The sequence below is a fragment of the Lonchura striata genome, chromosome 15, assembly GCF_050655825.1.
Source record: "Lonchura striata isolate lonStrDom1 chromosome 15, ASM5065582v1, whole genome shotgun sequence".
In the NCBI taxonomy this organism is placed as follows: domain Eukaryota; kingdom Metazoa; phylum Chordata; class Aves; order Passeriformes; family Estrildidae; genus Lonchura; species Lonchura striata.
In genome coordinates this window covers 6,732,337-6,759,458 of record NC_140717.1, presented here as the reverse complement: position 1 = coordinate 6,759,458, position 27,122 = coordinate 6,732,337, and the positions used below count along the sequence as shown (strand labels likewise).

At 53.2% G+C, this 27,122-nt stretch overlaps 2 protein-coding genes across 7 annotated transcripts in view; both read left to right on the top strand.

Moving 5' to 3' along the window:
* The window catches only part of SRRM4 (serine/arginine repetitive matrix 4), a 46,338-nt gene extending 25,345 nt beyond the window's left edge, over window positions 1–20,993 (top strand). For 2 of the 4 annotated variants that reach the window (XM_085593065.1, XM_021549947.4), the window contains exons 7-13: window positions 1,540–1,632; window positions 2,594–2,756; window positions 11,052–11,389; window positions 12,954–13,157; window positions 13,416–13,526; window positions 14,573–14,713; window positions 15,287–20,993. In XM_085593065.1, coding sequence (XP_085449191.1) covers window positions 1,540–1,632; window positions 2,594–2,756; window positions 11,052–11,389; window positions 12,954–13,157; window positions 13,416–13,526; window positions 14,573–14,713; window positions 15,287–15,527 — 1,291 coding nt within the window. In that variant the 3' untranslated portion in view covers window positions 15,528–20,993. The remainder of the gene's footprint in view (window positions 1–1,539; window positions 1,633–2,593; window positions 2,757–11,051; window positions 11,390–12,953; window positions 13,158–13,415; window positions 13,527–14,572; window positions 14,714–15,286) is intronic. The other 2 variants (XM_021549948.4, XM_077787152.2) reach the window with 2 other exon arrangements.
* Window positions 20,994–22,782: 1,789 nt separating this feature from the next.
* HSPB8 (heat shock protein family B (small) member 8) lies at window positions 22,783–26,887 on the top strand. Of its 3 annotated transcripts, none has more exons than XM_085593067.1 (4): window positions 22,783–23,085; window positions 23,546–24,195; window positions 25,216–25,279; window positions 26,139–26,887. In XM_085593067.1, exons 2-4 carry the CDS (start codon window positions 23,817–23,819, stop codon window positions 26,296–26,298), a joined length of 603 nt encoding a protein of 200 aa, XP_085449193.1. In that variant the 5' UTR covers window positions 22,783–23,085; window positions 23,546–23,816; the 3' UTR covers window positions 26,299–26,887. The 3 variants fall into 3 exon arrangements, with proteins under 3 accessions (XP_085449193.1, XP_085449194.1, XP_021405488.1); XM_085593068.1 differs by lacking the exon at window positions 22,783–23,085 and adding an exon at window positions 23,199–23,353; XM_021549813.4 differs by lacking the exon at window positions 22,783–23,085 and adding an exon at window positions 23,357–23,450.
* The last annotated feature ends 235 nt before the right edge of the window (window positions 26,888–27,122 follow it).

The window sequence follows — 27,122 nt, the reverse complement described above, 5'->3', positions numbered from 1 at the left end:
TTAGTCTCATCTTTCTGATGGCAAATCAGAGCTCAGCCACTCCCAGCTTCTGCAAATCTTTTGCTCCCAGGCATGGATCAGATGGATCCCATGAGGATTTTTGTATAATCACACTGCTTTGACTTATCTTTGCATCAAGCAGCTGGTTATCTAAATCACACAGGACCAATTTTCCCTTCTGCAGGAAGGGAAGAAAAATTGCAGGGACTGGTACAGGGGGTGAAGGGCAAACATGGAGACTTCCACAGAAATCCACCATATGAGTGAAAGATGTTCAGTGTTGCTGATTTCAGCAGTTTGGAAATAAGAAAGGAGGATCCCAAAATGCAAACTTTAAGAAAAATAGAATCATTGGGTGTGAAAAGCATCAAAGAAAACAGCCAAACAGAGTTGAAGGAATTGCCCTGGAGGTTGCCCTTTTGTCTTAAAGGAGATGCTGTTCTCAGGCAATTATTTGCTGAGCTTTTATACCAGCAAGTTGCTAAGTGCTGTCCAAGCAGGTCGTGTTTGTGCTGTCAGAGCCTGTGTAGTGTGGCCATGAAGTCAGGCTGCTCCCACCAGCTCACCCAGAGTTAGCTTTGCCTGTTGGCACAGCCATGCCAGCCTGAGCAGATGGAAACACTTCCAGATCTAAATTAACTGCTGTGGTCAACCAAGATGGGAGGGACAGGGCACAGAAGCTGGCAGCTAGCCTGTCACCCGTGTCACCCTGCTCTCTGCACCCAGGACTTCAGCTGCTGGCATGGATGACTATAGCCCTTAGGTAACAGGGCCAGGTAATACATGAGAAACAGCCTGGTGGTGCAAAGGAGCTGCAGCAGGGCACTGGCCTCTGTCCCCTACACACAGTTTGCTGAGGACTGTCCTCAGGCCTTGTCAGAAAAGGCAGCACCAGTGGCTGGGCCCCTGCCAGAAGCTAGGGAAATGGTCCTGTCTCTCAAGCAGGAATTGTGCACAAGGCAGGCTTAGGAGAGCTGCCCACGGGACTGGCTAAATGCTCCCACCTGGAGAGGGTGGGGAAGGCTGGCTGCTACTGAGTGTAGTCTATTACTTGGAGCTTGTCCTCCTGCACCTGCTTTTTAACAAGGACTAGGGACAGGGCTGGAGGTTTGTGATGGGTTGCACACAGAGATGGTGCTTCCCCCAAGGCTCAGCAACAGGAGGGTCTTGGGCAGTTGCCTGGCAGGGTAGACTGTAGGATTAAAGGCAAGCACATGGCTCTTTAAAGATTTGAAAGGATTGGTGCTGGCTGCTGCACTCCCACATCCTTGTCCACAAATCTTCCCCCAGCATGCTACAGAGCCAACCTAATAGCTTGTGTGTAAAATGTTAGCAGAGATCTCAGGAAGATGTCACTGCAGCGATGAAGGGACGGAGAATTTCTTGATGTTCTGTGCCATGTTTCATACAGCAATCTCTTTGGTTTAAAAGGCATACCTCCCTTCTGATTTGAACATTATCGACCTCAGCCTTCAGCTGCTGCCTCTTGCATCCCCCCTCTTGCTAACCTAATGCTGGTTTTCTCTATGCTTCTTAAAGCTCTCGTGGGCGCACCCGGAAATCCCATCGGCATCGCCGCTGCCACTCTCGCTCAGAGAGCTCCGACTCCCACTCGCCCAGCTGCCGGAGCAGGTACGGCGCTGCTCGGTGTCCTCGGCACTGCCTGCTGGGCTCTCGATGTGCCTGCCACAGCCTGTGTGACCTGCAGCCTCTCCGTGCACTTCCCACTCTGGGGCCAGCAGCGTCACACACTGCGGGCTGAGCTGTTTGTGGGCTCAGCTATGGAAGGGTTTTGCCTCAAGAAGCAGTGGCTGCGGCTTTTTGATCCGACAGTCACTTCTAATCCCTGTGGCCGATGATCAGCCCATGACAGCTGATTCCAGTCTAGTGTCCCTTCCCCAGCCCAAGGGCTCTGTTCTGCTGATGTCCCAGGAAATCCTTAAACATGGTCTTAGCAATGGAAATATATTTGCCTGTGGCAATCTATAGTCATTGTCTTTGACCTGATTAAAATCTCTCCTCTGGATGACAGATGCGTCCTGGGGCCAGCTAAGTGGATGCTGGTGCTAGACCCAGCATTGCTGCAATAGCAAGTGATTTATACACATAATAATTTCATTTTTCATGTTCTCTGAAAGCACTTGAACAGCCCACCCCCACTCTCCTACTTCACTCCTCCTAAGTACTGGGAATTTTCTTATGAAAAGCTGAGGATCAGTGGGGGGAGGAATGCAATCAGTAATTGGAGGGGTGCTCATGCAAGAGCAGAGCGTTTTCTCTTGGAGGTGTGTCACCATAGGAACATTCTATGGTGCAGGAAGGTCATGGCTTGCCTTCAGCCACCATAAAATCATGCATTGGAGCTGAAATTTGAGGTTAAGGTCCAAAGCCTGAATGCAAAATTATTATTTTTCTTTTAAAGAAGAAAAGCAAAATATCCCTTTTCTCTCCCTCATGACTCCACAGTCATGTGGAAGGACATTCTCCCATCACAGAGTCCTATCACAGACCTGCCAAGGGCTGGTGTGGAGCTGGGAATGGGCACTACTGCAATGCTAAGGAATAACATTTTGGCTGTTCCTGTCTCCTGGAGGCACAGAGCCAGGTCTCGAGAAGAAGGGCGTAAAACACGGCGAAGACGCTCCTGCCACCATTCAAAGGTCACGGCAAAGAGAAGCTCCTCTCCAGAGGTTCAGGCCAGTCAAAAAGCCAGCCAAACCCTCCCACTCTACAGCTTCCTGTCTTCTAAGGAAGTAGTAAGTATTATACACTGTCCTTCTTTGCTTGAACTAGCCAGAGGAATCTGGGCAAGAGCTCTGATATGAAATTTTTATAACTCAATTATAGTGATGTTAGACAAACTTGGTTAAACTGTATTATTAATTCATGGTGCTGTTTTCCACTGTATGTAAAGTCATTCCTTCCTTCAGCACTTTCACACCAAGGGTGGGGCTGGAGAGGGGGAAAACTTGCAAAGTCTTTAGCCTATGAATAATGAATTGAGGACATTTAACAAAAAAAAAAAAAAAAAAAAAAAAGTGGCCTCCAGAAACGATACTTTAAAGGGAAGAGTTTGTTATACAGTCTTTGCTCAGCTGGATGTGAACTTATTTCACTGGTCTCTACATCCAAAAGTTTAGTCCTTCAGGCTGAAAAAGGGTATCAGACATATACAGAAGGAACATTTACGTTTAATGAGCTAGTGATTATTGGCATGGGATGTTTTCTGACAATCGGGATCCTTCTAGGATCACTGTTCCTCTGGACTGACAAGCCCAGGGGCCAGATTTGGAAGTTATGAGCAGCCCTCATTGATGCTAATGGGAACTGCATGTGCATCTGAGGGTAAAATCAGGCTCAGTGCCTTGGGATGTTCTTCCATATACACAAAAAGACAGGATATAATACATGAATTGAGAGAGCAAGAGATGGAGAGAAATACTAGATAAAGATTGATATCAGTCTTCCTTTTCTGTGGCATGCTTCCCCTTTGTTCCTGGCAGCAGTAAAGCAGAGGTGTGATGCCCTGACTGTGGTGTTGGTGTCAGACAGGCACTCTGGAGAGAGAAATTGCTACATGGGACTGGAGGTAGTGCAGGATCTGATAGTCACACATGTGGATGTGTAATGCTAGAGGTGTTTTGGCTACACAGTCCTCCAAGCCCCAAAGTTGGTTTCTCCTTTAGGCCCAGTCATCAGTTGGAAATAGCTCAGCCAAACGCAGGAGCTGCATCAGATAGGAGAGAGATGGTGCCAGCAAGAGGAGAGACTCTACCCACTCACCCACACAGACAGCGTGCCGATCAAAATACCCAGGGATTGTACGTGGGTACAGACAGGCACAAGCTGTCTCTCAGCATTATAGATATGCATATTTGCTCTCGTTATAGAGCGTGTGGGGCCGTGTGAGTCACTGCTTGTAAAGCCTTATAAGGCAGCGTGGAGAGCAGAACCTCACACCACACGCTCATGCGTGCACGCACACGCAGAGGAAAACAAGGTATGAAGCTCATTGTCATGAACTGGGGGTGTTGCTGAGTTCAGAGCTCCTCCCCCCAAAAACAACAGCCAGCCAAAGACTGCATCAGGTCACCAGGGTGTTGTTTAGTTCAAGCAGTGTATTTTTCATAAATGCTTTTGAGCCTAAGCCTAGTTTTTAATTAGTGCTAGGTTTCCTCTCTCGGAAGCCAGGCTTCCTAAGTCCTGTGAGGCCAACTGCCAGCTGTTCTGTTTCCTGAGAAAGAGTAAACTCTAATTTAAAATTTTAAAAGCTTTGAAATGAGCTAAACTCAAGCATCCTGCACTCGTTTTTCCATTTGCTTCACTCGAGGTAGAGTGAAGCAAATGGAAAAGCTGCAGGGAAGGAAAGACAAGAGCTTGATAGTTCCAGATGCAGGGGGCGGATGCCAAGTTAAAGTCATCAGGATACTCCTGTGTTCTTTCTAGTAAGGGTTAATAACTTAGGCAAATATTTCAATGACTAAAATGCATAATGACTCATGAAAGCCACTACTGTCCTCCTGTCCCCAAAAGAAGTACATTCTCTTGGGACACCATTCAAGAGCACATTTAAGCACTTGTTCAAATTGAAGCCCCTGGTTAAGAGCTGCCCCTGAAATTTTGCTGAATAAGGTCATTAAATATCATGTACTCAAAACTGGCAAGGGAAAAATGGAATGAGAACCTTTAGTCTCATTTATTAATGACTATACACAACCCTTTGAAGCCTTTTCTTTTCATGAGTTAAATGGTTGCTCTATGAATAAGCTTCATTCTGTCAGACTTTGAGAGCAGCCTGAAATGAAAATGTGTTCTTGCAGAATATGTTGATCACATATTAAAAAAAAAAAAGGTGGAGAATAGAAGATTTTGTGGAAAAATTCAGAAATAGAATTTAAAAATGGCATGTTTCAGTCCTCTGTGAGAGTTGTTATGTTACATTCCCTTTTCTTCCATCTGGTGTGGGCTTCCAAACCAAACCATCCTTACCTGGGGAGAAGCGCTGTCACATCTCCAAAAGAAAGGGGCTGGCCAAGGAAGATTAGGGAAAAATACACAGAGATACAGGGAAATGTGAGATAATGCTATAGCACTTCCAAAACAAAGGTTTTGCTTTTCAAGATGTTTTTTATTCTACATTGTTTTGCTTCTGAAAATTTGAAGTGCTTTGTGGTACTGCTATCCTCCCCACCCTATTAGTCTTCATTCCTTTAATGAAGCAGCCACAGTTTCTAACTAGATCTACCTGGAACTGCTGGGGGATAAAGCACACAAAACAATGCCCTGCTTATGCATCTACCTTGCTGCTTCCTTCCCTCTTTATGCAAAAGCCGATGCACCCACACATGCATGTACACATGCAGAAACACCTCAAAGTTCCCTGCTACTTTTCTTTATGGCAGTGAATTTCCAAGCTTCTCCTCCTTTAATCCCGTGCAGCCGCAAGAGGCACCTGTGGAGAGCAGGATTGTGGGGCTGTGCCTCAGCAGGCACAGAGAAGCTGTGGGTAATGTGCAGCATTTATTTCTGTACAGAATACCCCTGCCCAGCTGCAGGCACTTTATTCCACACCGACACAGATGGATGACTGTGCCACTGTGCTTTCCTTTAGCAGTGCAATATAAATACCTGCAGGGCACGGATCTAATTGCCTTTGTTGTTGCTGATGAAGATAACTGCACCGTGCATACACTTTCCTTGCCAGCTCCTTTGCTTTCACTGTAACTCATTTGTGATGCCACAAATTATCACAGGCTTGAGCCAGATTTCCAGTGAAGCTCAGTGGGGTACAGCTGGTCCAAATGATGCTGTTTGTCTTTGTGCTCGTGTCTGCAGGAAGGTAGAAAAGGGGAAATGCTGTGCAGGGACTGGGACAGAGTGTGTTGGAAGGTTGAGGAAACCTTATGGCAGACCTGCATATTGGCTTGCTGCTGCTGTTTTCTAGCCCGTGTTTTGGCTTACATAGGAAAATCTATTCTTTTGAGTGCTAGGCAGCATGTTTTTGAGGGCAGACTGGGCCCTTCAAGAGCAGAAAGGCAAAGCCTATAAATATGGAAGTTACACTCTTTTTTTCTTTTACTGTTTTCCCCTCCCAGCCGGGGGATTGAGGTTACCCCTGGTTACTGTGTGACAAATCTACAGCTCAGCACGGGGAGCAGCTGGGGGGAAAGGATCGTTGCCTGTATCCATTGAAGGGCTGGGCTGTGCACCAGGTACCAAAATGAGATGGTGGAAGATAATCCCTCGCTCCAAAGCAGGGCCAGCCTGGCTCAAACTGAGGTGGGGATACAATGCCAGCACCCCGTCAGGCTAAAAAGATCCTTGAAAAGAAACAAACCTTTGCTTGGCATTCTCTGGAGTTTGCCCCAGCAATGTACTGGTGAGCCAGGCTGCTCAGCAGTGTCACCAGCCAGCCCCAAATAACCCAAGCTCAGGGCTTGCAGGGACAGCTGTGTCATTGCCTCCCTGATCTGGGACTTGGCTTAGCCCTTGTGGTACAGAAAGCCTCACCCTGAACTCCCATCCTGCCAAAAAAAGGGTGATTTTCCCACTCAGTGCTCGAGTCAGGGACTCATACCTGCGCAAAAAGGGGTTATATCGAATTCCTACAGAACTTCTGGTTTTTGTACTCAATCAGAAGTTGGCTTTTCATCTGGGGGAGGTTCTCAGCAGAGGTGAGGCCATTTCCTCCGAGCTCTGGCAGGTGGAGGAGCCCCAGGGCAGGCGCAGACCCCAGCCCCAGCAGGTGCTGGCTCTGTGCCGGCGGCTCTGGCAGATGTCAGCCAGGGCTCGCCGGGGTCACCGACACAAGTGTTTTACTCCTTTCATTAGCACAGTGCCTAGAAAAAGAGAGAAAAGCAGACGTTATGCCTCTCTGAAAGAGAAATTAACTCTGCTTTGAAGTGAGTTGCAAAACAAGAGAAAAAAAGACCCACGGAAGGAATTCTGCAGCTCTGAGTGAGGCTGTGCCACGTTGCTGTCCCCACATGGCTGAGACAACTTTGAGCATTGTCATCTCTTACCCTGGGGCTGTTTGTGGCACAGTAAATGGAGCTGTTCAGTTTAATTGGAAGATGAGCAGTGATCGTATTTTTGTAACCTATTAGACTACGCTGCCTCTTGGTCTGGGATTGCACTTGGAATTACAGTCCGGAATATGAGTGAGTGCCTCATTTCTGCTCCCCCCTCATCTTGATTAAATAATGATTTGAAACAAAAAATCCAATAAATACATATCCTGGATTCCCTTGAGGGCAGCAGTATGTTCCCTGCTGAAAGCTGGATGAAACAAAGTTCACTGAGATTATTTGATTACTTATTAGGGGTTGTGTGTGGGGGGAAATCCAAATGTTCACATAGCGAGAATTAGATTTGTGAAAGAGCAGGTTCTTTTAAGCCACCCTAAAAAAGTAAAAGGCCATTAGAATTCAGAATCACACAGAATGGTATGATTCAATTGAGCTCCGTGCAGTGTTTTTAGATGTGGTACTATGCTTCCATCCTGGGTGGCTGGCATGACTTTCAGAAACAGTAAAACGGGACTACGAGCAAAGCCAAGATCATCCAGTGGGGAATATGGGGAATTGGTCTGAGCAGGAAGGCAAGCTGAGCACCCTGAGACTTGTTCTGGCTCTTGCTGCAGGGCAGAACCTCCCCCAGAGCCTGCAGGAAGCCACTGGTTACAGGTGCCCCAGAGTGGTGGGGCTGAGAAGCTGCTGTGTCCTCCCTGGCACCTCCCTTGCCCCATGCAGACCCTCCAGCCCTTACCCAGACTGTCAGCTCCATATTTCACTGATATCCACACTGCCTTTCCCCAGAGTGTTGCTGCCACAGATGTTGAACTAAGAGGAGCTTGTTGATCCTCCCGGTCATTTGACAGATTTTGTGATGTGCTGACAATAGTTGCTGCTTTGAAGGTAGATGTCAGCCAAGGCAGAGCAGAAGCAAGGATGCCAGGTCCTGGAGTCAGTCTGAAAAGCTGGTTTAGAAATGCCAAGAAACTGCTGTATTTCATTTCTTGGCAGCAATAATGGCCTTTCAGTTTAAACTGGGAAGGAACAGAAGGAAGTATTTCTGTGTCTGATGCTGGGGTCAGTGTCCTTTGGAGCAGCCCTGTGCCCACTGCAGGCTCATCCTACCCCTGCAGCCAGGAAATACCTCACATACTGGTTTTATGCCTGTAAGTGAAAGGTGGTGAAAAGCTGGTTGTCTCTGGGTTAGGATTCAGCTTAAATGCAAACCAAAACCCACCTTTTAATAAAAATACCTGGTAACATATTTGAAAGTGCAATCCTGTATGTTCTGGAATGTGGCTGGAGAGAGTGCCGTGGTCCATAGCACAGAGGTCAGATCTCTGGGGGCTCTGGATGTGGCATCAGGGTTTCAGAAAGAGCTGGCAAAAAGCAGAGCTGGCTATTTGGCTCCTTTAGGCTCCTGTGACATTCCAGTTTCCGCTGGAGTAAGCAAGGACTAATAAAGAATTGCTAGAGCTGAGAAGAAGCAAGGAGCAGCTCCAGATGCTGAAATGAGGCCTTCTAATGTGTGTCTCCACTCATTCCTAGTTGGGAGCATTTGGGAGACGATTCTGCTCTGTCCAGGGCTTCTGCATTGAAGGTGCAAGTTGGCTAATGAAGAAGGATCGCCTAATTTCCCATGTTTGCTGCTGTGGCTTCTGATTTCTCAGAAGCTGGATCTGGGACTGAGCATCAATTAGAAGTTAGTGTGGGGTGAAGATGGGGAACTCCATTATGGATTTGCTGTGATGAGCCAATCCCTTATCCAGAAGCAGTAATGCTTCTCTCCCTGGCAACACAGAAAGTACTTGGAGATCCTCCAGCTCCAGGTGTTTTCAGAGCAGCAGAGTGTTGTGGGCAGCCATCCTTCTGCAGACTGTGCTGAGAGCTGCTGTGGGTGTTGGTAGCTCTGCTCTGGTTTCAGTCAGTGCTGGTTCAGCAGCTGTGTCCAAGTCAGCTGTCCCTGTCCCAGTTAGCACCTTGAACTGGGTCGGGAGCAGCTCTCCCTGGGGACACAGATTGAATGTCGCAGGCAGGAGCCTGGATATGGAGGCACCATCTGATAGGATGAAGGAGATCCATGTGAAACATGACACAGGCTGAGTTTGCAGCCCCTCTGAGGATGAAAAAGTCATCCAGACCACAGCTAAACTTTCAGAAGGGAATGGCCCTGTGCCTGCTGTGTGACAGCTGATCCAGGTCTCCTCTGCTGCCTGAGATAGCACCAACATTGCAATGTGGTTTTTTGGCTCAGAAGGCCTCAGACTGGTGAGGGCATGGCCCAGGTCCTCAGTGTGGAGAGCATGGCATAGATGGGGGCATTGCATGCCCCAGAGTGTGGCATGTGCACATGTTTGAGGGAGCATGGCTTGCTGGGAACATGTTTGGAGGACTGTTCTGAGTGGTGGGAGCCAAACCATTGTGTCCACACTCTAAGAACCCTGCACCAAATCTCATGGGTGGGTTTGAGGAGAGTGGAGGCTCCAAGTGAAAGAGAAGGAGGCCACATGAGAGTGTAGACTTGTGCATTGGGCCCTAATTCTCACCCCATTGCAAGGGCAGATGTTAGCACTAACACAGCCTCCCTCCCAGGGCTGCCACATTCCTGAGCTGGCTTAGGTAAATGCCAGTGCAGTTAAAACTGAACTGTAAAATACTGAAATGATGTAAATCCCCTTGGTGGTGCTCAGGGTCCCAGAGAATAGCCCTGCCCAGATCAGTCTATGTGAGTTTGGGGTCCTTCCTTGCCTTGTTGTGTTCAGCCACACCAGGGTGTGGCTGGACCCCCTTGCAGAGGCTGGCAGGAGCAGGGCTGCTGTCCCCTTCCCCACAGGTCTCTGATACACAGTGGGGATACTTTCCCTCCTCCATTCTTTTGCTTCTTCCCTCACTCGAGTTCCCTTTGTCATTTCCATACAGCTCAGGGGGGTTCAGTGCAAGCTGCAGCTTTCAGCACAAGCCATCAGCCTCCAGGAACGGGCTGGACAGGCTAATTTAAAGCAGAAGGAAACAAAAATGAATAATAAGAGAGACAAGCGAGCAGAGAAAAAGCAGTCATGACATTTGCATAGAGGAGGCAGCAAACAGTTGGCAGTGTGGATTGAAGAGAGGGTTTATGTTTTTTTCATGTAATTTGAGACTCTAATGATGGACTTATGTTGCCCGCTCTTCCTTTTTTCTTACACCTTACCTACTAAAGGAGGAGTTCTTGATGGGTAAGTGGATGCTATCCGCAAGACACCAGGGAATTTATTAGAGGTCACTTGAGCGCATTAGCTATATCTTCTTCAGGGGGTAAAAAGCACACAAAGAAGTATCTGTATACCTTTTATTTCCAAAGGGATTTTTCTTTTTTCCCTCACCCTCTTTTTTCTTTTTCTTTTTTCTTTTTTTTTTTTTTTTAATTTCAAAGTGATAAGCTTGTTCATTTGCCAGTTTTTGCTTTGTACAGAAGCCCTTACTTTGTTTTGATTTCGGGTTTTTTTTTGCTTATTTTAGTGACATTGGTTCAGCCACTTTATTAAGGAAGCTTAAAAAAATTCATTCATCTAAGTTTTTGTTTCATTTTTGTTTTCTTTGCAAGGATTATGTAGGTTTTTTTATATGTATATACCCCCTTTATTTTCCTCCCCTCTTTAAGGTTAAATAAGGGCTTTGTCCTCTGTTACGTTTTTTATTTAGTTAGTTATTTTAATTCTTTGGTTGCCCACTTACTTTGTTGAACTCTTTTGTTTAACATGAACCGCATGCTGATACTCTTTGCATGATCTCTAAATCTTCCCATTATTATAGCAGGGGGAAAATAAGTTTCTTCTTACTGTGGATTTCTTTTAGGGATATGTGCTTTTGTTTTCTTCTCCTTTCTTCTTTTTTTCTCTATTTCTTACTTGGTTTCTTTTCTTTCCTTTCCTTTTGTTTCAGTGCATCATGATGGTAAAATTTCTGGGTTTATTTGAAAAAAAAAAAAAGCAAAGTAAAACCAAAACCAACCCCCCCAAAAACCATTCAAACAATGCCAAATGGCTTTTTTGCTTTCAGATCTCTCAGTCAGGGTCTTCTGCTGACCTCTTTACCAAAACAGACAGCCCGCCTGGCAACCTAGCCAGCCAGAATGGAGAGTATCATGAATATGACTCAGGAAACGATACTTCCTCCCCTCCCTCCACTCAAACGAGCTCATCCAGGTCAAAGGACAGCCAGGAGAAAAGAAGTCTAGTCCATGATGGCTTTGGCCATGCCTTCTCGTCCGGGAAGCCCAAACTGGCCAACAGCGATAACAGCTCTGATTCAGGAAATTCCTTCACCAGTTGCTTTTCCCAGACCAAGGGAACAGCTTTGGAAAATCTGTCTCCAGATGCCCAGGGACAAGACCGAAGGTCAGTGATTACCAGTAGCTGCTGCAGTTGTTGCTCTGTGTCTCCTGGCTGCTCACCAGTTGCTGTGGTGAGCTGGCAGGGAGCTTTCTGTGCTCTGGAGGCAGGCAGGTACCAACCAGACCCACGGTCTTGCCAGTCTGGAGTCCAGAACCCAGCAAGGACCAGTCCTGTAGCCTGAGGAGGAAGATAAAACCCAGCCATCACATCCCTGGACATTGCTTGTGTCAGTGCTTTGGCATTGCTGTGGTTCATGCAGGGTTTGGGGCTGAGTCAGGCCTTGGTCACAGCACATCCCTGCTCACCTGGGCATGGCCATGTAAAAAAAAAAAAATATCTGGCCCTTCTGGGCACAGTCTGAAAGGAGCATCTGGGGGTTGCCATGCTAATTCTCCCTTTCTGCCTACTGTGGGGAAGGGAAGTGGGGTTTGTTTCCACTGATATCATTATGGGCTATTCTTTCACCTGTCCAATGAGCCAAATCCAGCGTGCCCCTTTCCCTTCCCAGCTCATCCAGCACAGCTCCAGGGTGACAAGATGGCATCTCCTGCCAGTGGGAGCATAGGGAGGGGCAAGGACTTGGCTGGCTGCAGGATAAACAGCAGCAGCTCTGCACTGGGGCCAGAGGGCATCCAACCACTACCCAGTGCCACAGGTCATCTTCAGGAGAGGGGAGTAGCTGCCAGTCTCCATCGCTGCCTCCCATTCCTGGGCTTTTGCCAGGGGATGTTGGGAATGAGGGCACTGAAGCATGGTGGCTGGTACCCAGGGCTGTGCTCAGGCAGTGCTTGTAGGGAGCTCTTCCAGCTCAGGCCCGTGGGTCCTGAAGGCTGAAAGTTAGAGCCAAGACGTGGTTTGGAGCACTGAATGTGACAGGAGAGAGCCAGTGTAATGGGTTTTAGTAAGACCAAGCCTCATTTTTCAGTCAGAGGATAAAATTTAGGTCTGTCTGTACTTTTCACATGGTGACTCCAGTGGGGTAACTCTGCCTTCACATGGGTGGAGCTGGGATTGCAGCTGGCCCTGGCTGCTGGGAGGCTGATTGGCTGCTGGGCTCTGACCCCAGCTCATTCCCAGAGCACTTCTGGAAGAGGAGGAATTCATGCAGCACTGTCCAAAGGCAACAGGACATGCCTGCTCAGTGCCCACTCATGCTGCTCCACAGCCAGGCTGGAGCACAGCCCTTGCCCTGCCACGCTCTGCCTTTCCCCTGCTCCAGCACTTTTTACTTCACTCCCTGCCCAGGACCAGCACTGCTCGCTGGCCTGACCAGGCTGTGCCAGCCAGACCTCTGGTGTGTTGGGCATGGGGCAGATGAGCTGCTGCTTGTGCCACCCGAGAGCTCTCCCACACCTCTTCCCCTGGCACAGCCCAGAGGTTGAGCTCTTGGGCTCTGACCCACACACATGGGCAACAGCAGCCTGGGGAGCTGCGAGGTCTTTTTTACCTCCAGTTAGGGAATGGAAGGATGGGAATATTTATTTGCTGGAGCGTGGTGCTCCCCTCAGCCAGGGACCAGTCCCGGTTCAGCCACAGCTTCAGAAAGCATTCAAATATATGTTCACAGAGCGTGCCTACCCTCATGTCTCGGTTCCTCGGAGGAGAAGAAGCGAACATTCCTCCCCTCGCCAGCCCCCAGCTCCCCGCGCAGGCCGGGCTCCCGCAGCTCCTGCAGCAGCACCGGCCGGTCCTCCCCCGGCTCCAGCCGCTCCTCGCACCGCAAGGCCTCGCCCAGGTACTTCCGAAGCAGGTCCTGCTCCTCGGGAAGGAGGTGAGGCCAGCTGCCACAGCTGTCTCTGTGACCCAGGACAGTGTCTAGTTCTTGCCAGCCAGCAGGCTTCTTGCAGGGGGAGGTGTAAGAGTTTGGGGGTGCCTATGGATCCACAAGGCTTGGGGGGAACTGGTCATGCAGAGCTGGGCTGAGACCCTGGGGAATGGGACATCTCTTTCTCCTCATGATTTGGAGTAGTCTGGTACAGCCTCACCCTCCAGCATCTTTAACTCCTTTACATTTCTCTCCTATCTCCAGGTCTTCCTCACGTTCCCCCAGCTATTCCTCCAAATCCTGCAAAAAAAGTCCTGGGAGTAGAAGTTCAAGGCCTCGCCGGAGCCCCAGTTACTCCCGCTACAGCCGTAGCAGGTACAGCTGTCTTCTCATGTGGTATCTGCTGTCCACTCATGTGGTACCTGCTGCCTCAGACTTTCCCCTGCCTCCATCACTGTCATGCTGCTGTAAGTGCTGGGCAGAGCCCGAGGCTCCAGCTGGGTCTGCCCACACAGCCCGCAGCAGAGCTGCAGCCCCTGTCAGAGAGGGATCTGGTTGCAGCAGGGAAAGCCACTCTACTTTTTAGAGTCACAGCTCTGACAAAGAGCTGTCAGGCCTGGGAAAGTGCCCCTGCTGGGAGGGCAGATGCCAGGTACCCTCAGGCTGGCACTCACAGCCTTGCAGAGAGAAACACAGTCCAGGCACCTCTACTCCCTCCATACTCCATAGGAAAGTGTCACATTTCAACCCTAGAGCTGCCTTTGGCAGGCTTTCCTGATAGCACCTGTGCTGCTGTGAACATTTGCAACCTCAAAATCGTACATTGCCAAGGTCGATTCTTGCAGGCTTTGACAATCCCCGTGCTGGTGGGGAGAACTCTTCCTGCATGCAGGGATCGGGCAGGCCCTTGACCTGCAGCGTGTTGCTTTGCAGATGGCACTGAGCAGGGTGTATGAAGTCAGCCACGCTGCACAGAAGGGCCTGTGCTGACGTGTATGGGAATTTAACAAAAGAGAAAACCATAGCAACACCGGCACTCCTTCTGGCGAGGCTTGCGGAGCCCTGCACGGCTACCAGGCCCTCAGCTCACGTGGGGCCTGCTGGCAGGGCTGTTCCTGCCAGCTCCAGCAGCACGGCCAGCAAGAGCTAAATACAGACTGCACCCACAGACACAGGTCCCTGGAAGCCATCTTAGCTTGGCAGTGCAAAGCCACTGGAAGACCCTGCTGGAACCTCTGGACACAATCAGCCGTGTCCAGCTGTGTGAGCTCTCAGGCGTGATGCCACCAGAGCGCTCAGAGTTGTCCCTTTTGGAGCTGAGCGTCCTGTGCTCATCTGTGCCTCCATAGGTCGTTGCCTGTCCATCCCTGACCCACCCCCAAGCCCCTGCAGTGACCGTGCCCCTGCTGTGCCCTCCGCAGGGACCGCGAGCGGGAGCACAAGTACAGCTCCAGCGAGAAGGAGTCGCAGCGGGAGCGGCAGCGGCGGCGCCGCTCCTATTCCCCCCTGAGGAAACGCCGGAGAGACTCTCCCAGCCACCTCGAAGCTCGGCGCATCACAAGGCAAGGGGATGCTGTCCCAGCCTTTGGAGACAGGCTCAGCTGGCACTTCCCGGGGGGATCGGGGCTGTCCTCGGGTCCCAGCCCTTGCCAGAGGAGGGTTTTCCAGGAGAGCAGTTTCCCTGAGCTTGATCAGCAGGCCCTTCCACCCCTCTAAAGCTTGGGGATTTCCATATGAAGGCAGAGGGAGGATGGGGAGGGTCTCAATTTACAATAGCTAAAGGAAAAAAGAAGATGAAGTCAGAGCAGGGACTCAGGTGCCAAAAGCATTCTTTAACAGGCTTTTTATTTCACCCTGCCCTGTGGTAGGTGTCCCACAATAGAGAGTGTCAACTATTGACTCTACCCTTCACGCAGAGGGCTCTTTGGGACATCATCAAGTAGAGCCCAGCAGACTGGGATTTCCCCGGGGCTGTGGTGGTGGGTAGTTTGAATCCCAAGGCCCATCAGCTACATTTTAAACAAACACAGTCACATTTTTGGGAGTGTTGTGCAGAGTAAACAGTGTTTTTCGGAGATTTTGGCAGTAAATCTAGCCTTGTGCTGCTGGTAACCCACCTCTCTCTGTCCCCGCAGTGCCCGCAAACGCCCCATCCCCTACTACCGTCCCAGCCCCTCCTCCTCCAGCAGCGCCGGCAGCTATTCCTCCTGGTACAGCAGCTTCAGCCGCTCCCCGAGCCGCAGCCGCAGCTACTCCAGCTACCGGACGAGCCGGAGCCGAAGCTGGAGCAGCAGCCGGAGCTCGGGCCCCAGGAGCAGCCGCAGCAGGAGCAGGAGCTGTGACTCAGGAGCCAGCTCCGACAGCCTGCGTCGTTAGGGAGTGCCACTGCTGCCTGACAGCGGGTGCCGGCGTCACCGCCACATTCCTGGCATTCTCCGCTTCCTTCCCACCTACCTGGCCATCGATAGCAATCATCCCCGATACTGACGTGGTGGCTTTGCCGGGTCCCCCTTCCCCGGTTCGGAGGAAGAGCCCTGGAGCGCCTGGTGCAGCCCCTCCGCCCCAGCGCGGAGTGGGTGGATCAGCCCCAGCTCCCCAGGCCAGGCTGGAAGAAGGGTCGGTGCTTTTTAGAGGGTCTGTCACGACAGACCTGCTCCATCCTCCCCGATGCTCCCATCTCCCCATTGCTACTGCTCTCCAAAGCACTACCAGCAGGTCCAAAGGAAAGAATTCTGCTCCTTGCCCTTCTGACAAACCAGGAACCAACAAATTAACTTCTGCTCAAGAGACAGACCCAGCTGGGGAGGAGTTTGCTGGAAAGCTTCAGTGATGGGGGAATGGCTGTTCCCACCAAGGCAAATACCAGGTCCTTTGGTTCTCTCCTCCAGAGCTTCTGCCCACTCTGCATAGAAAATATTTATTTTTTGCCAGTCAGCCCTGCTATAAATAGAAGGCTAGAAATCCCTCCAACGTACTTCCTGGGGGAAAAAAAAGGCTGTTTGCTCTTTCTCCTGCCCTTTCCTACCAGGCAGCAGCACCTTTTGCAGGGTTGTTTTATCCCCCCAGCACTGAACTGCTTGCAAACCACCTGCTGAGGTGTGAAGCAGACTTGGGGCTGGTGGGGTACAAGGCAGAGGGGAGGTGGTGCCATGCTGTGCTCCAAGGGCCAGGCCACACATGGAATACAGGGGCTATGGGCTTCCCCTCTTGGAGGAAGCCTCAGGCAGGTTGGTTTTAGGTTCTTCAGAGAGTGTTGCCCTCGGAGTGCCTTGCTGGTGGGACCAGAAGTGCAGAGACTGCAGTTGTGGGGTGCAGTCAGAACACACAGGGTTAAAAGGGCATTGCAAGAGCCAGGGGACCCCAATTCCCCTTCCTCAAAACATGCAGCAATTTCAGGCAGGATTCCAGGCCATCATTCCCCCTTGAGGCCCTCTGGCAGCCCTGGGACAGGATCAGCAGCACAGTTGCAGGGCTGGTGCCAAGCTGCAGCAGGATGCACTGGAGCCCCAGTTTGTTACTGGGAGGCCGGAGCAGTGCAGGGGGACAGGAAGGGCCCCCCACTAATTGCCTGTTTTTCCAGGGAGCTGCAGGCTGCCCTGGGCCCTGGGGTTTTGTCTCCCTGCCAGCCCAGCTGCCTGCGCAATTACTGTGTTTTGCCGGGTAACAAAGGCTTCTCCCAGCACAGGCTGAGCTGGTGCTGAGGAGTTTATTTCTCTTACAACACCTGGGTGCTTAGAGACGCTAATTTGGGTTTAAGACTTCCCTCCCTCCCTTTTTCCATCCCCTCCCCTTCCATCCTGCATGATTATTAACGAGTTTGGGTTTAATGAGTCAAGGAGGTGTGTGTTGTTTAAGTGTTACAGAATAGGGCTGAGTGCAGCCACCATCTGCAGGAGGAGAGGGGGTAGAAAGGAATGTAACCTACTACCCACACCCCATCTATAGAATTACCTATGGCCCCTGGCAGCTGGAAAAGGGACAAAGCAGCAAAGGGAGGAAGGCTGAGTGCCATGAGCTGCTGTGGTGGAACTGGATGATCACCTCAGCAAGCCTATAAATCTGTTGGAAAGTACAGCAGCACAGGCAGGGATTCCATCTGGGTGGTACAGGAGGAAGTTTTATGTCAGGGACCTCTTTCCCAGGATCTTTGCTGGTGCTGGACCCCCTTGTCCTGTGCCTTCAATGGCCAAAGCTCCCTTTTTCCCCAGACCTTCATCCCCTGCCTTGCTTGCTGCAGGCAATGTGAGGATGAGGGGGCTGAGGCAGAGAGTTGGGTACTGGTATGGCTGCTGGCTTAGTGGGGATGGGTCCATCTTCTGGAAAGACCCTTTCTAGGATACAGAGAGAAGCACTCCTGGTAGGGCTGAGCAAATGCTCCAGGGCTGTGGTTGAGGGATCAAAGACAGGATGCCACTGCCTTCCTTCCTGTGCTAGCCCCAGCAGCAGCCCCTTGGCCACCTTCTGCAGTGAACTCCCTCTCAAAAGGGCTGAAAACCTCATGTTTCTTCCCCAAAGAGTCTCTCCCAATTTGATGCTAAAATGCCCCCTTCTTCTGCTCCCTGGGAAGATCCAAAGGCAGTGAGGGGAACCCAGAGCTCCCCAGCCCCCAGCAGCGTTTCAGGAGCAGCCTCCTGCCCCTTGGCACCCCATAACGCACATATGGAGCTGCAGCAAGGAAGCAGAGAGCCTGAAGATCCAAAACTAGGAAAGAAGAGGGGCTTTGTGCAACTGGTGTAAATACCAAACTCACAGTGACTGGAGTCCTCGTGGCTGGGAACAGATGATTGGAAGCACCACACCAGGGTTGGCAGCATCCACCCCCTGTGACCCCAGGGGTTGTGTGGGGCTGACAGCAGCTCCTGCACTCGTCCAGCTGATCCCTACATCAAGGACTGCCTCTGCCTGTTCAGTCCGTGGCAGCTAAATGCTCCTGGGGTTTCCCAAGCAGACTTGCATTGGAGTAAACCTCTCTAAAATATTTATTTATTTATTTATTTAATATTATTATTATTCTATTTTTAATTGTATGTCAGAATGGACCAGTATTTATTTATTCTAATTTTTTTTTTTTCTAACGTTAAGTTATTTTTGGATCTGTTTGTTTGTTCAAATGTATCCATGCCGCCGGTCTCGTGTAAAGGTTTACAGCTCTGGCCCCTCTCAGTGAGGTGGCCGGAGGAGTGACAGTCGCTCCTGCTGCCACCGTGTCCCTCTGCGCTCTCCGGCGCAGGGCGGAGAGCCCGGGACGGCCGAAGGGACGCAGGGCAGAGCTGCGCCTTTCCGTGCTGGAATCTCGCCTTTCTCATTAGATTTGTGCAGGAATGTGATGGGCGTGACCACAGAAACGGGTCTAGGACGTGTCGGGGGTTGCCGGCGAGGGGCAGCTGGCCGGCCGAGCTGGGTGCTGGCAGTGCCACCAGCGAAGTGTCGCCTGCGCCCGCCGGCCGGGCGCCAGCTGGCCCCGCGCTGTTTGCCTTGGCTCGGCCGGCGCTGCTCCGCGCCGCTTCCCCGCGAGGATGCCGTCGCCAGGACTCCCCTGCCGTGTTTATCCCTGCGCGCTGACCCACCCGTGGGAAAACAAAAGAGACTGTGAGAAAGAGATCCCTGCGGAATCCTTGCAAAATCCAGCCTCTGGTGACGGATCTGATCAAGGCTGTGTGTGTATGTGTGTATGTGCACATGTGCATATACATGTGAGTTTCCCTCGGTGTTATTTATTTTTTAACTTATTTAATATTTTTAGTACAAGCTTTAGTACACCCTTCCTGTTAGTGGACAGATGAGGTTTCTGTGGGTTTGTGTGAAGCTGTGAGTTTTTCTGTCTCTGTGCCTTTTGCCAGTGCTTTTTAATTTATTTTTTTCCCTCTCATTCACTGTTTTTACGGATTTTTGCTCTGCATCCAACACCTCAGATTGCTGCAGGTGCTCTCTGCAAAGAGCAGGTTCACCTGGAGGAAAGGCAGCTTGGTCATTTTGGTGTTGAATCGCTGCTGTGGTCACATCATCAGGGTAATATCTTGGCTGGTTTTTGAAAGCCCTGTCTCGCACTCAAAGGCTCTTTCCCACCCATGATTTTGAATCATCCCACAAAGCACCCCTGCTGCCTTTCCCAGCAGAGCACGTCACAGCGCTCACTCCAAATGTCTCCTTGAGCCTGGAGCCATCAGCTCTCCCTATTCACTGGACCTGCCTTGGCTCTGGGTTTGTCCCCCCAAGGGAGGCTTGTCCCACCTCTCCCAACCCCATGCTCCAGAAAATCCAACACCACTTCTGCAGGTTTGCTGGGAAGTAAAGATAAGGGATGTTTCAAAGCACTGTTCTGTTCTGTTCTTCATTGGTTGCAGCACTCAGCTGAGCTTTGCTTTATGTTAACTGCAATTTTCTCAATGTTTTTGTTGTTTTGGGGACTGAATTTGCACCAAACTTGTCTGCAACAGCTAGTCACTGTTATTTTGCTATGCATTGTACATATATCGAACAGGCTGAGAGGACTTGGCCTCTATTTAATATTTATTTCTTCTATTTATTGACCATTACTTTAAAAAAAGCTATTTGGGTCATGCTGTTGGGTCCATGAAGGCAGGAGCCTTTGAAGTGTTGCCAGATATGTTGGACAGAGGAAGGCAAATTTGGCTCATTTGGACCTCACCACCAATATTTAGAGAGGAACCTCATTGTGATGGAGATGGGCAAGGCAGGGGAAAACTCTCCATCTCCTTGAACCAGCTTCTGTTGACAGATCACATCCCCCTGGAAAGGAGTGGGGAATTCAGAGGTGATGGGCCAGTTCTGGTGGAGGAATAACCCTGCTCCTCTTCCTCTGCCACGTGGCATAGGGCTGCCATCACCAAAAATTCCTGGAGTTCTCTGATCTCCTACTGCTGGTCCCCTCTTCCCTCTGGGTAGGGGACACTTGTCACCCTTTGCATCAGTGATGAGGAAGGGAATAGGGTCGAAGTGACTGGCCGTGGTCTCCACCAGGAAGCAAGGATGTCCACCCTGCCCCATCCTGAGACCCTTGTGCCATGCCCTGCTTTGCCCCCTCCCCAGGCTTTGTGCCAGTAGCTTTTCTCTGATGTGAGCTCATTAGCTAACACAAACAGAGCTTTCTGCAGGCATCCTCCCCCAGCCTTGAGAAGAGCATGAGATGTGCTAAAAATCCCACCCTGCCCCAGCGTCGCTCCACCACGGCCACAGCCACTGCTCTGCCCACCTCGGGGGAGGTGTTTGTGCTCCCGGGGCAGAGCTGCCTGTGCTGGGGGACTGTGGACACAGCTCCAGCATCAGCAGGCGAGTGCCAGCGCTGGGCTGTTCCCACAGAGCTGGCCCAGAGCTGCTGGGTGCTCAGCCTCGGGCTCTTGGGGTATTGGTTTGAGAAAGGGGCAGGTTCAGGTGCCCTTCAGTGTGCAGTGGGGTTTTATTACCTCTTCACCACAGAATAAATAATTCTCATGACTTCGCTGCTACCTGGCAGTTTGCACATGACTGGGAGGGTCTCCAAAGCAACAGTGTCATGGTGAAGCACCCCAGCTTTTGGGCTATTGCCTAGAGAATAACACCCTCAGCAGCCCAGGGCAGCTCTCCACCTTTGAAACCCAGGGAGTGAGCAGGAGACGTAGAACAAAAGCCAAGACATGAGAAAAGCCGTGAGGGAAATGGTGTCTCTGTTCTCTGCCTGTTGGTTGATTCCACCCCCAACGACACCGGCACATCTGTTTGTTTGAGTTCATTGTAAAGCTCCCCTTGCTTTCCATCCACATGTGTTCTGTATCCTTTAGTCTTCCTGGGTGTTTGAGTTGTTAGCCTGGTTAGAAAAAGGTTCCAATAAAGGTTCGGACAGTATTTCCTTTGCATCATGTTCCTTTTGGATACAAGCGTGTGCGGTGGGATATTTTGGGTTGTTTCAGCTGCTCTGCAGAGAAGGGCATGTGCCTCCACTCCCAGCTGCTGAGGACTGGCTCCTCAGGGCACTGGCTGAAGCAAAAAAAGTTGTGGGCTAGTATTTCTGGCAGCTCTCCTTTCCCTGCTGGGCCAGGCTCCTGCTGCCCTTTGCCAGGCCCTTTGGATTCCCCCACCCTGTTCAGGCACTGGGAGTCCAAGCCAGAAATGCGTCCATCCCTCCCTGGAGGTCACACGGGCTCACCAGTGCTCTCCTCGGGGCTGTGCCCTTCCCTTCCTGTGCTGCTCCAAGCCCTGCACAGAGTTCCCATGCCACAGGGCCCTGCCATTGTCACCTTCTCACCTCACCAGGGCAGTGGGGACTCTCCAGCACCCTGGAAGCCCCGCAGAAGAGCAGCAGCCCTGGGCCATGTCCCCATGGTCCCCTGGGGGGCTCAGATGGGCACCCAGGAAAGGTCTGGGCATGGCACAGGTGGATCGTGGGGACACGGGGCAGCATCCCCAGGTCACTCGGAGGAGAAGGGGGGCTGCAAGGGCACTTCATGTTTCCCAGAGCTGATGTCGTGGGGTGGCTCGGTGGTGGGAGGCAGCCGGGAGGATTGGAATGACAACAGGAGCTAAATTGGGATGGCCCAGAGAGGGTGAGAGCAGGCGGGAGGAGGGGACGTGTGACTAATGGGGATGAACAAGGCGACAGAAAGAATTCCTGGCCGGGGAGGGAGGATGGCCTAGAGCTATGTGGGAAACGTGGGATGGGGGATGTTATGAGGCTCCTGGAAACACGGCAGGATCGTGGCACTGCCTGAAACCTCCTCGGGGCTTGTCCCTCTCACCCCGTGCGCTGCTGTTTGCCCAAGGGGGTGGCAGAGCTGGGTGGTGGGGCAGGACCACCTGCTCCTCAGCCAAGCTGAGACTTGTCCAGCTGAGCTCAGGCTGTGTGTGGCAGTGACCCCCAGGACTGTCGCTGTACTGTCACCCACGGGCACCAGGAGCCCCCAGCCAGGCAGAGGCAGCCAGGTAGGACAAGGGAACGGAGGGGGATGCTCAGTCCCTCTGCCAGCAGCTGCCTCCCCACACCAGGAGTACTTAGCTGGCACCTGGAACTTCCTCGGGCACTTCTCGGGCACCTCCAGGCATCCCTTCAGACCCCAGGGAGACCCCTGTGATGCCCAGGTGTCTCCGTGCATGGGGGGCAGCCCTGCCCTAGCCAAGGGGAGGCAGCTCCCCGTGCCCAGCGATGCTGCCGCGATTAACGCCGTGGAGTGACCAGCGGCTGCATCCCTGTGCTGCATTAAACCCTTCCTGCTGCAATTACTTCCACAGAGTCCATTAGAAAAATTGCAGATGCTGGAGAGAAGGAGCATGATGCAGAGCCAGGATGCGGCATGAGGAAGTGGCTCCGTGGCCAACGTCACCCTCACTGATGACATCCCATCGTCCAGCACAGCCCGCTGCCCACCGGAGCCGTGCGTGGATCGCCTCCATGGGGACCCCCATCCCCGCCAGCCGTGCCCCCGCCTGTGGCCGGGCTCGGGGCCGTGTGTCCCGGGCGATGCTCGCTGGGAGCTGCCCCTGCGGTGCTGCTGCCGCGCCCCTTCCCACAGCTCGCAGCCCGCTCCGCCGCTGCCCTGTAATTACCGGCCCGGCCGCGGCTGTGATTAACGCCTCGCCCTGCCCGCACCGCGATTGCGGCAGGGCCGGGCCGTGCGGTGGGGCCAGGAGGAGGAGGAGGAGGAGGAGGAGGAGGCAGGGGCTGAGCAGCGCCCTGAGCCCCTGTGCTGCCTGCTGCCGGGGGTCCCTCTCCTCCCTGCAGTTTAGGGGATGTTCCTCCGGGCCCAGCTGGTGGAGGTGTCCAAAGACGCAGTGCTGGAGGGGCTCATTTGTCCCCAGCCCCACACAGCCCCCCCGGGTCCCAGGGCGCTGGGGGTGCCCCCAGTGACCCATTTCCCGGCACGGCGGTGCTCGGTGGCGTGGGGACACGTGCCTTTACAGTGAGGGGAGCAGCCTGCTCACCCCACCACGGTATTTTTAACAGGTGACACCGCGCTGAAAGCAGCCGGCCCCGAGTGAGCTTGGGGGCTATTTTGGGCGGGCAGAGCAGCAGGAGGGGGCGGCAGGGGCCGGGGCAGCTGCCGAAGCCGCCGGGATCCTCGGGCCAGCAGGAGAGGTCAGCTGCCACTGCCCAAATTCTCCACGGCTGTTTCATCCTCTCCAAAATACTCGGCTGACAGGGCAGGACTTGCAAAACACACACCCCCCTCCTCCGAAATCCATATAAATAGTACTCGCCCAACGGCTGGAAGGTTAGAGAAGTTTCTGGGCTCCAGGCTCAGGCATTTATTGCAGTTCTCACCCAGGAGCAGCAGGGAAAGTTGCACATAAAGTGCTGGAGAGTGAGAAGTGAGAGAGAAGCTTTTTAATCTCAGGATATTTGGGTTTATTATTTTTTTTTTCTCTCTCTCTCCTGACAAGAAGTTTTATTTTCCTCTCCCCAGTCCTGGGATTGCAGCCAGACAGGAAGCGTTTTCTAGCGGCCAGAGAGCTCCCTCCGTCCTTCCTGCGCTGCTCCAGCTCCCGGTGATTCAGCCTGAATTGATTTTCTCATCGTCCTTCACCTGGTGCCGGGCAGGAGGGACCGTCCCGGGGTGGATGCGTCTCCTCCGGGACAGGCTCCCGGGGGAAGTTTGCAGCCAGGAGCAGCCGCACAGAGGCTGAGGCTCCGTTGGAGAGCCCCGGGGACACGCTCAGACCCCTCCGAAGGAAGCCATGGCCGATAGCCAGATGCCCTTCTCCTGCCATTATCCCGGCAGGCGCAGCCTCCGCGACCCTTTCCGGGAGCCCGGCCTGACCTCGCGTCTGCTGGACGATGACTTCGGCTTGTCGCCCTTCCCGGGGGATCTGACGGCGGACTGGCCCGACTGGGCTCGGCCCCGGCTCACCACCACCTGGCCGGGCCCCCTGCGCGCCGGGCTCGGCCGCTCGCCGCCCATGGCCCCCGCCTACGGCGCCCACTTCGGGGGGTACCCCGAGAGCCGCAGCCCCGCGCCCTTCCCCCGCGAGCCCTGGAAGGTGTGTGTCAACGTGCACAGCTTCAAACCCGAGGAGCTGACGGTCAAAACCAAGGATGGCTACGTCGAGGTGTCAGGTGAGAGCCGAGGCACCGCGGAGATGGCACTGCCAGCTCAAGGAATTGCTGCAAAATGCCAAAATCGCCTTTGTTTTAAGGCGGCGGCGGAACCCCCCGCTTCTGCAGGAGGGCTTTGGGGCATCTCCGGGGCAGTTTGGGTGTCACGGGGGGGAATCTGGCTCACAAGCCATGGTGGTTTGCTGCCAAAATGAGAAGGGCGTGTGTCCTTTGGGGTAAATCTCCCTGCTTTCTGCCCTGGCTGGCAGCACCCTGCAGCGAGCTGCCAAGAGGGGCCCCAGCTCTGCTCGGTTAATTATAGCCAGGGTGAGGTCGGCACGGAGGGAGATTCCCTTTAAAGGGGCCGAGGGAGAAGCTGGGAAGAAAGGAGCAGCTGCTCACTGCCCCCAGCCCAGCTCGGCTCTGAGTCAGCCAGAAACACATCCCTGAAAAGTGAATTAATGTCGGGAGCCGTGGGTGTGGGGTCCAGCATTTTTGGGGTGCTCACGACTGCCCTCAGTGTCCCATCAGCCTGGCACTCCCCATTGTGCCTTGGTCCTCTGGGCTGGGATCACCGGGGGGGCTGGGGGCTGCCACCTAACGCAGCCCTGAGTATTTATTTGGAGCTCACTGCAGCACAGGGGGAAAGCTACAGGCTGGGGGGGGTCCAGGCAGCCTCTGGCTGATGCTCCAGGTACAGGGACCCCCAGCCTGACAGAGGGGGAGAAAGGAACCCATCCTGGGGAGTGAGGTCAAGGGGGATGCTGCCACCTACAATAGTTTCATTATTTGCTTATTTTCTTAAGCCCCAGCTCTTGGCAGCCTGTGAGATCCTGGTTTTCCACTGGAATTGTGGCTGTGCTGTGTCTAGCATCTCTTCACATGGAGAGGCTTCCTGAGCCCTCCCCAGAGAAATAATTTGCACCAGGACAGAGAAACAGCTGCTTGGAGATCTTTTCTATTTGGTTTAGTTGTTATTGTTTGTTGGGGGAGAAAATAATCTGGTAAGGTCCTGATGTGGGGTGTTGGCCTTCCCTGCAGGCAAGCACGAGGAGCAGCAGGTGGAAGGAGGGATCGTCTCCAAGAACTTCACCAAGAAAATCCAGTAGGTACCGGTCGGCCTGGCCGAGCTCTGCCAGTCCCCGCACCCCAGCTCACACACATAGGGACTATTTCCACCCCAAAATCTGCCCTTCTGCTGCACGTGCCTGGCCGGGCCGAGCTATACGGCGATTTCCCAAGGGAAGGAAAGGAGGAGGAGGCCTTTTCTGAGGCGCTCTGTCAGTCTCCCGCACGGCCGGGGCTGCGGCCGGCGGCGCGGGGAGGAGGCGCCCCCGGGAGCGGCGGGCGGGCTGCACCGCCAGCCCCGGAGCGCATCCCTGCGCTCCCCGCATCCCCGTGATGTCAGCGAGATCGCTATCGCCTTGACTCACCCGCGGCTCCCTTTGGCAACAACAACCGCAAAGGCGAGCCCCGACCGATGTGGGGGGCAGATCCCACCCGCGGGGCTCGCACGGTTAACAGGGAAAAGCATCAAAGCCCAGGGCATGGGAAGGGTTTCCTCAGCTGGCAGCAGCTCAGCTTTGCTTTTCCACCCTGAAGGAGCCCTGTGCATCCCGAACTCCCACGGGAAGGCTGGGGCGAGCACCGCTCGCTCCCGCTCGGGCTCCTTTTACGGGCAAGGCTGGCGGCTGACGCGGGCTGTGCGCGGCCGGGATTTACTCCCGCTCCGCGGGCACAAGCGGCGCTGACATCCCGTCAAACACATCTGCCGGCGAGATTAAACAGAGCTCCCGCGGCGGCCAGGCCGGCCAGCAGCCCGCTCTAAATATCCCCGCACATTCCCAGGCGCTCCAGTAACAACAGAGGCTTTGCCTGGGTCCCCGCCCGCTGGGGGTCCGGGGGTCGGGATGAACCGGGGGTGCAGCATCCTAACCCATCGCCTCTTTCCTGCCCCCCTGCAGGCTGCCCTACGAGGTGGATCCCATCACGGTGTTCGCCTCCTTGTCCCCGGAGGGGCTGCTGATCATCGAGGCGCCCCAGATCCCTCCCTACCAGCAGTACGGCGAGGGCAGCAGCGGCAGCGAGATCCCCGTCGAGAGCCAGGAGGCCACCTGCACCTGAGCTGCCACCCCCGGCACCCCCGTCCCTTGTCCCCTTCCCCGCTCCCGGTCCCCTGCGGCGCGGCGTCCTGACAGCCTCGGGCAAGGGTGACGGGTGCCGCTCGCAGGGATGGCAGCACCCGCCACCCCAGCTGAGAGCCGGGCTCACACCGGGTGCCAGCCACCGTCCCCGAGGGCTTCTAGCGGCCTGAGGTGCCGGTAGAGATTTTGTGCCCACGGGGCCAAGCAGAAAGGATGCTCCTCCTTATGGTTATTGTTTGTTCCGAGTCGCTCGGATGGGATATTTATAACAATAGCAAAAAAAAGGGCCTGTTTTTTTCTTTAAAATTGACATGGAAACCCGTAGCTCTGTGTCTTTCCTCCTCCACAAGTTTTGTTGTTTTTTTTTTTAAACTACATCTCTGCGAAGGACACGCGTCCGGCGGCGGAGCTTGATGGCGTGGCCTCCATCCTGAGAAACGGTCTGCGTGCTTTGAACGTTGGTTTGGGGTTTTGGTGTTGGTGTTTTTTTTTTTTTTTTCCTTATTTCCAAAGAGAATTTGTGCTTTTACTTGTCAGACCTGAGGAATAAAACCCAGTTGATGTTCTTAGCCTCTGCTCGTCTCGGCTGAGCCGGTGGGGTGGGCACAGGGCTATGGGAGGGTGGTGGGGTCGAGGGGAATGCCACCATGTGCCACCTCCCGGCTTGGCACAGGTCATCCCCGTGAAGGCAAGGATAATGGAGATGTGTGGGATGCCTGCACTGATGGGGGAATTCCAAGTCCCAGCTAGCACTGTGCTGGGGAGGCATCAGGCCTGGCAAGGACCATGGGCTCATCCTGGCCT

What these genes read in the sequence shown, in the direction of transcription:
- HSPB8 (XM_085593067.1), top strand. Translation starts at nt 23,817, where the DNA reads ATGGCCGATAGCCAGATGCCCTTCTCCTGCCATTATCCCGGCAGGCGC. An exon ending in TGGCTACGTCGAGGTGTCAG is followed by an intron (nt 24,196 to 25,215) that starts GTGAGAGCCGAG and finishes CCTTCCCTGCAG; the next exon opens with GCAAGCACGAGGAGCAGCAG. An exon ending in AACTTCACCAAGAAAATCCA is followed by an intron (nt 25,280 to 26,138) that starts GTAGGTACCGGT and finishes GCCCCCCTGCAG; the next exon opens with GCTGCCCTACGAGGTGGATC.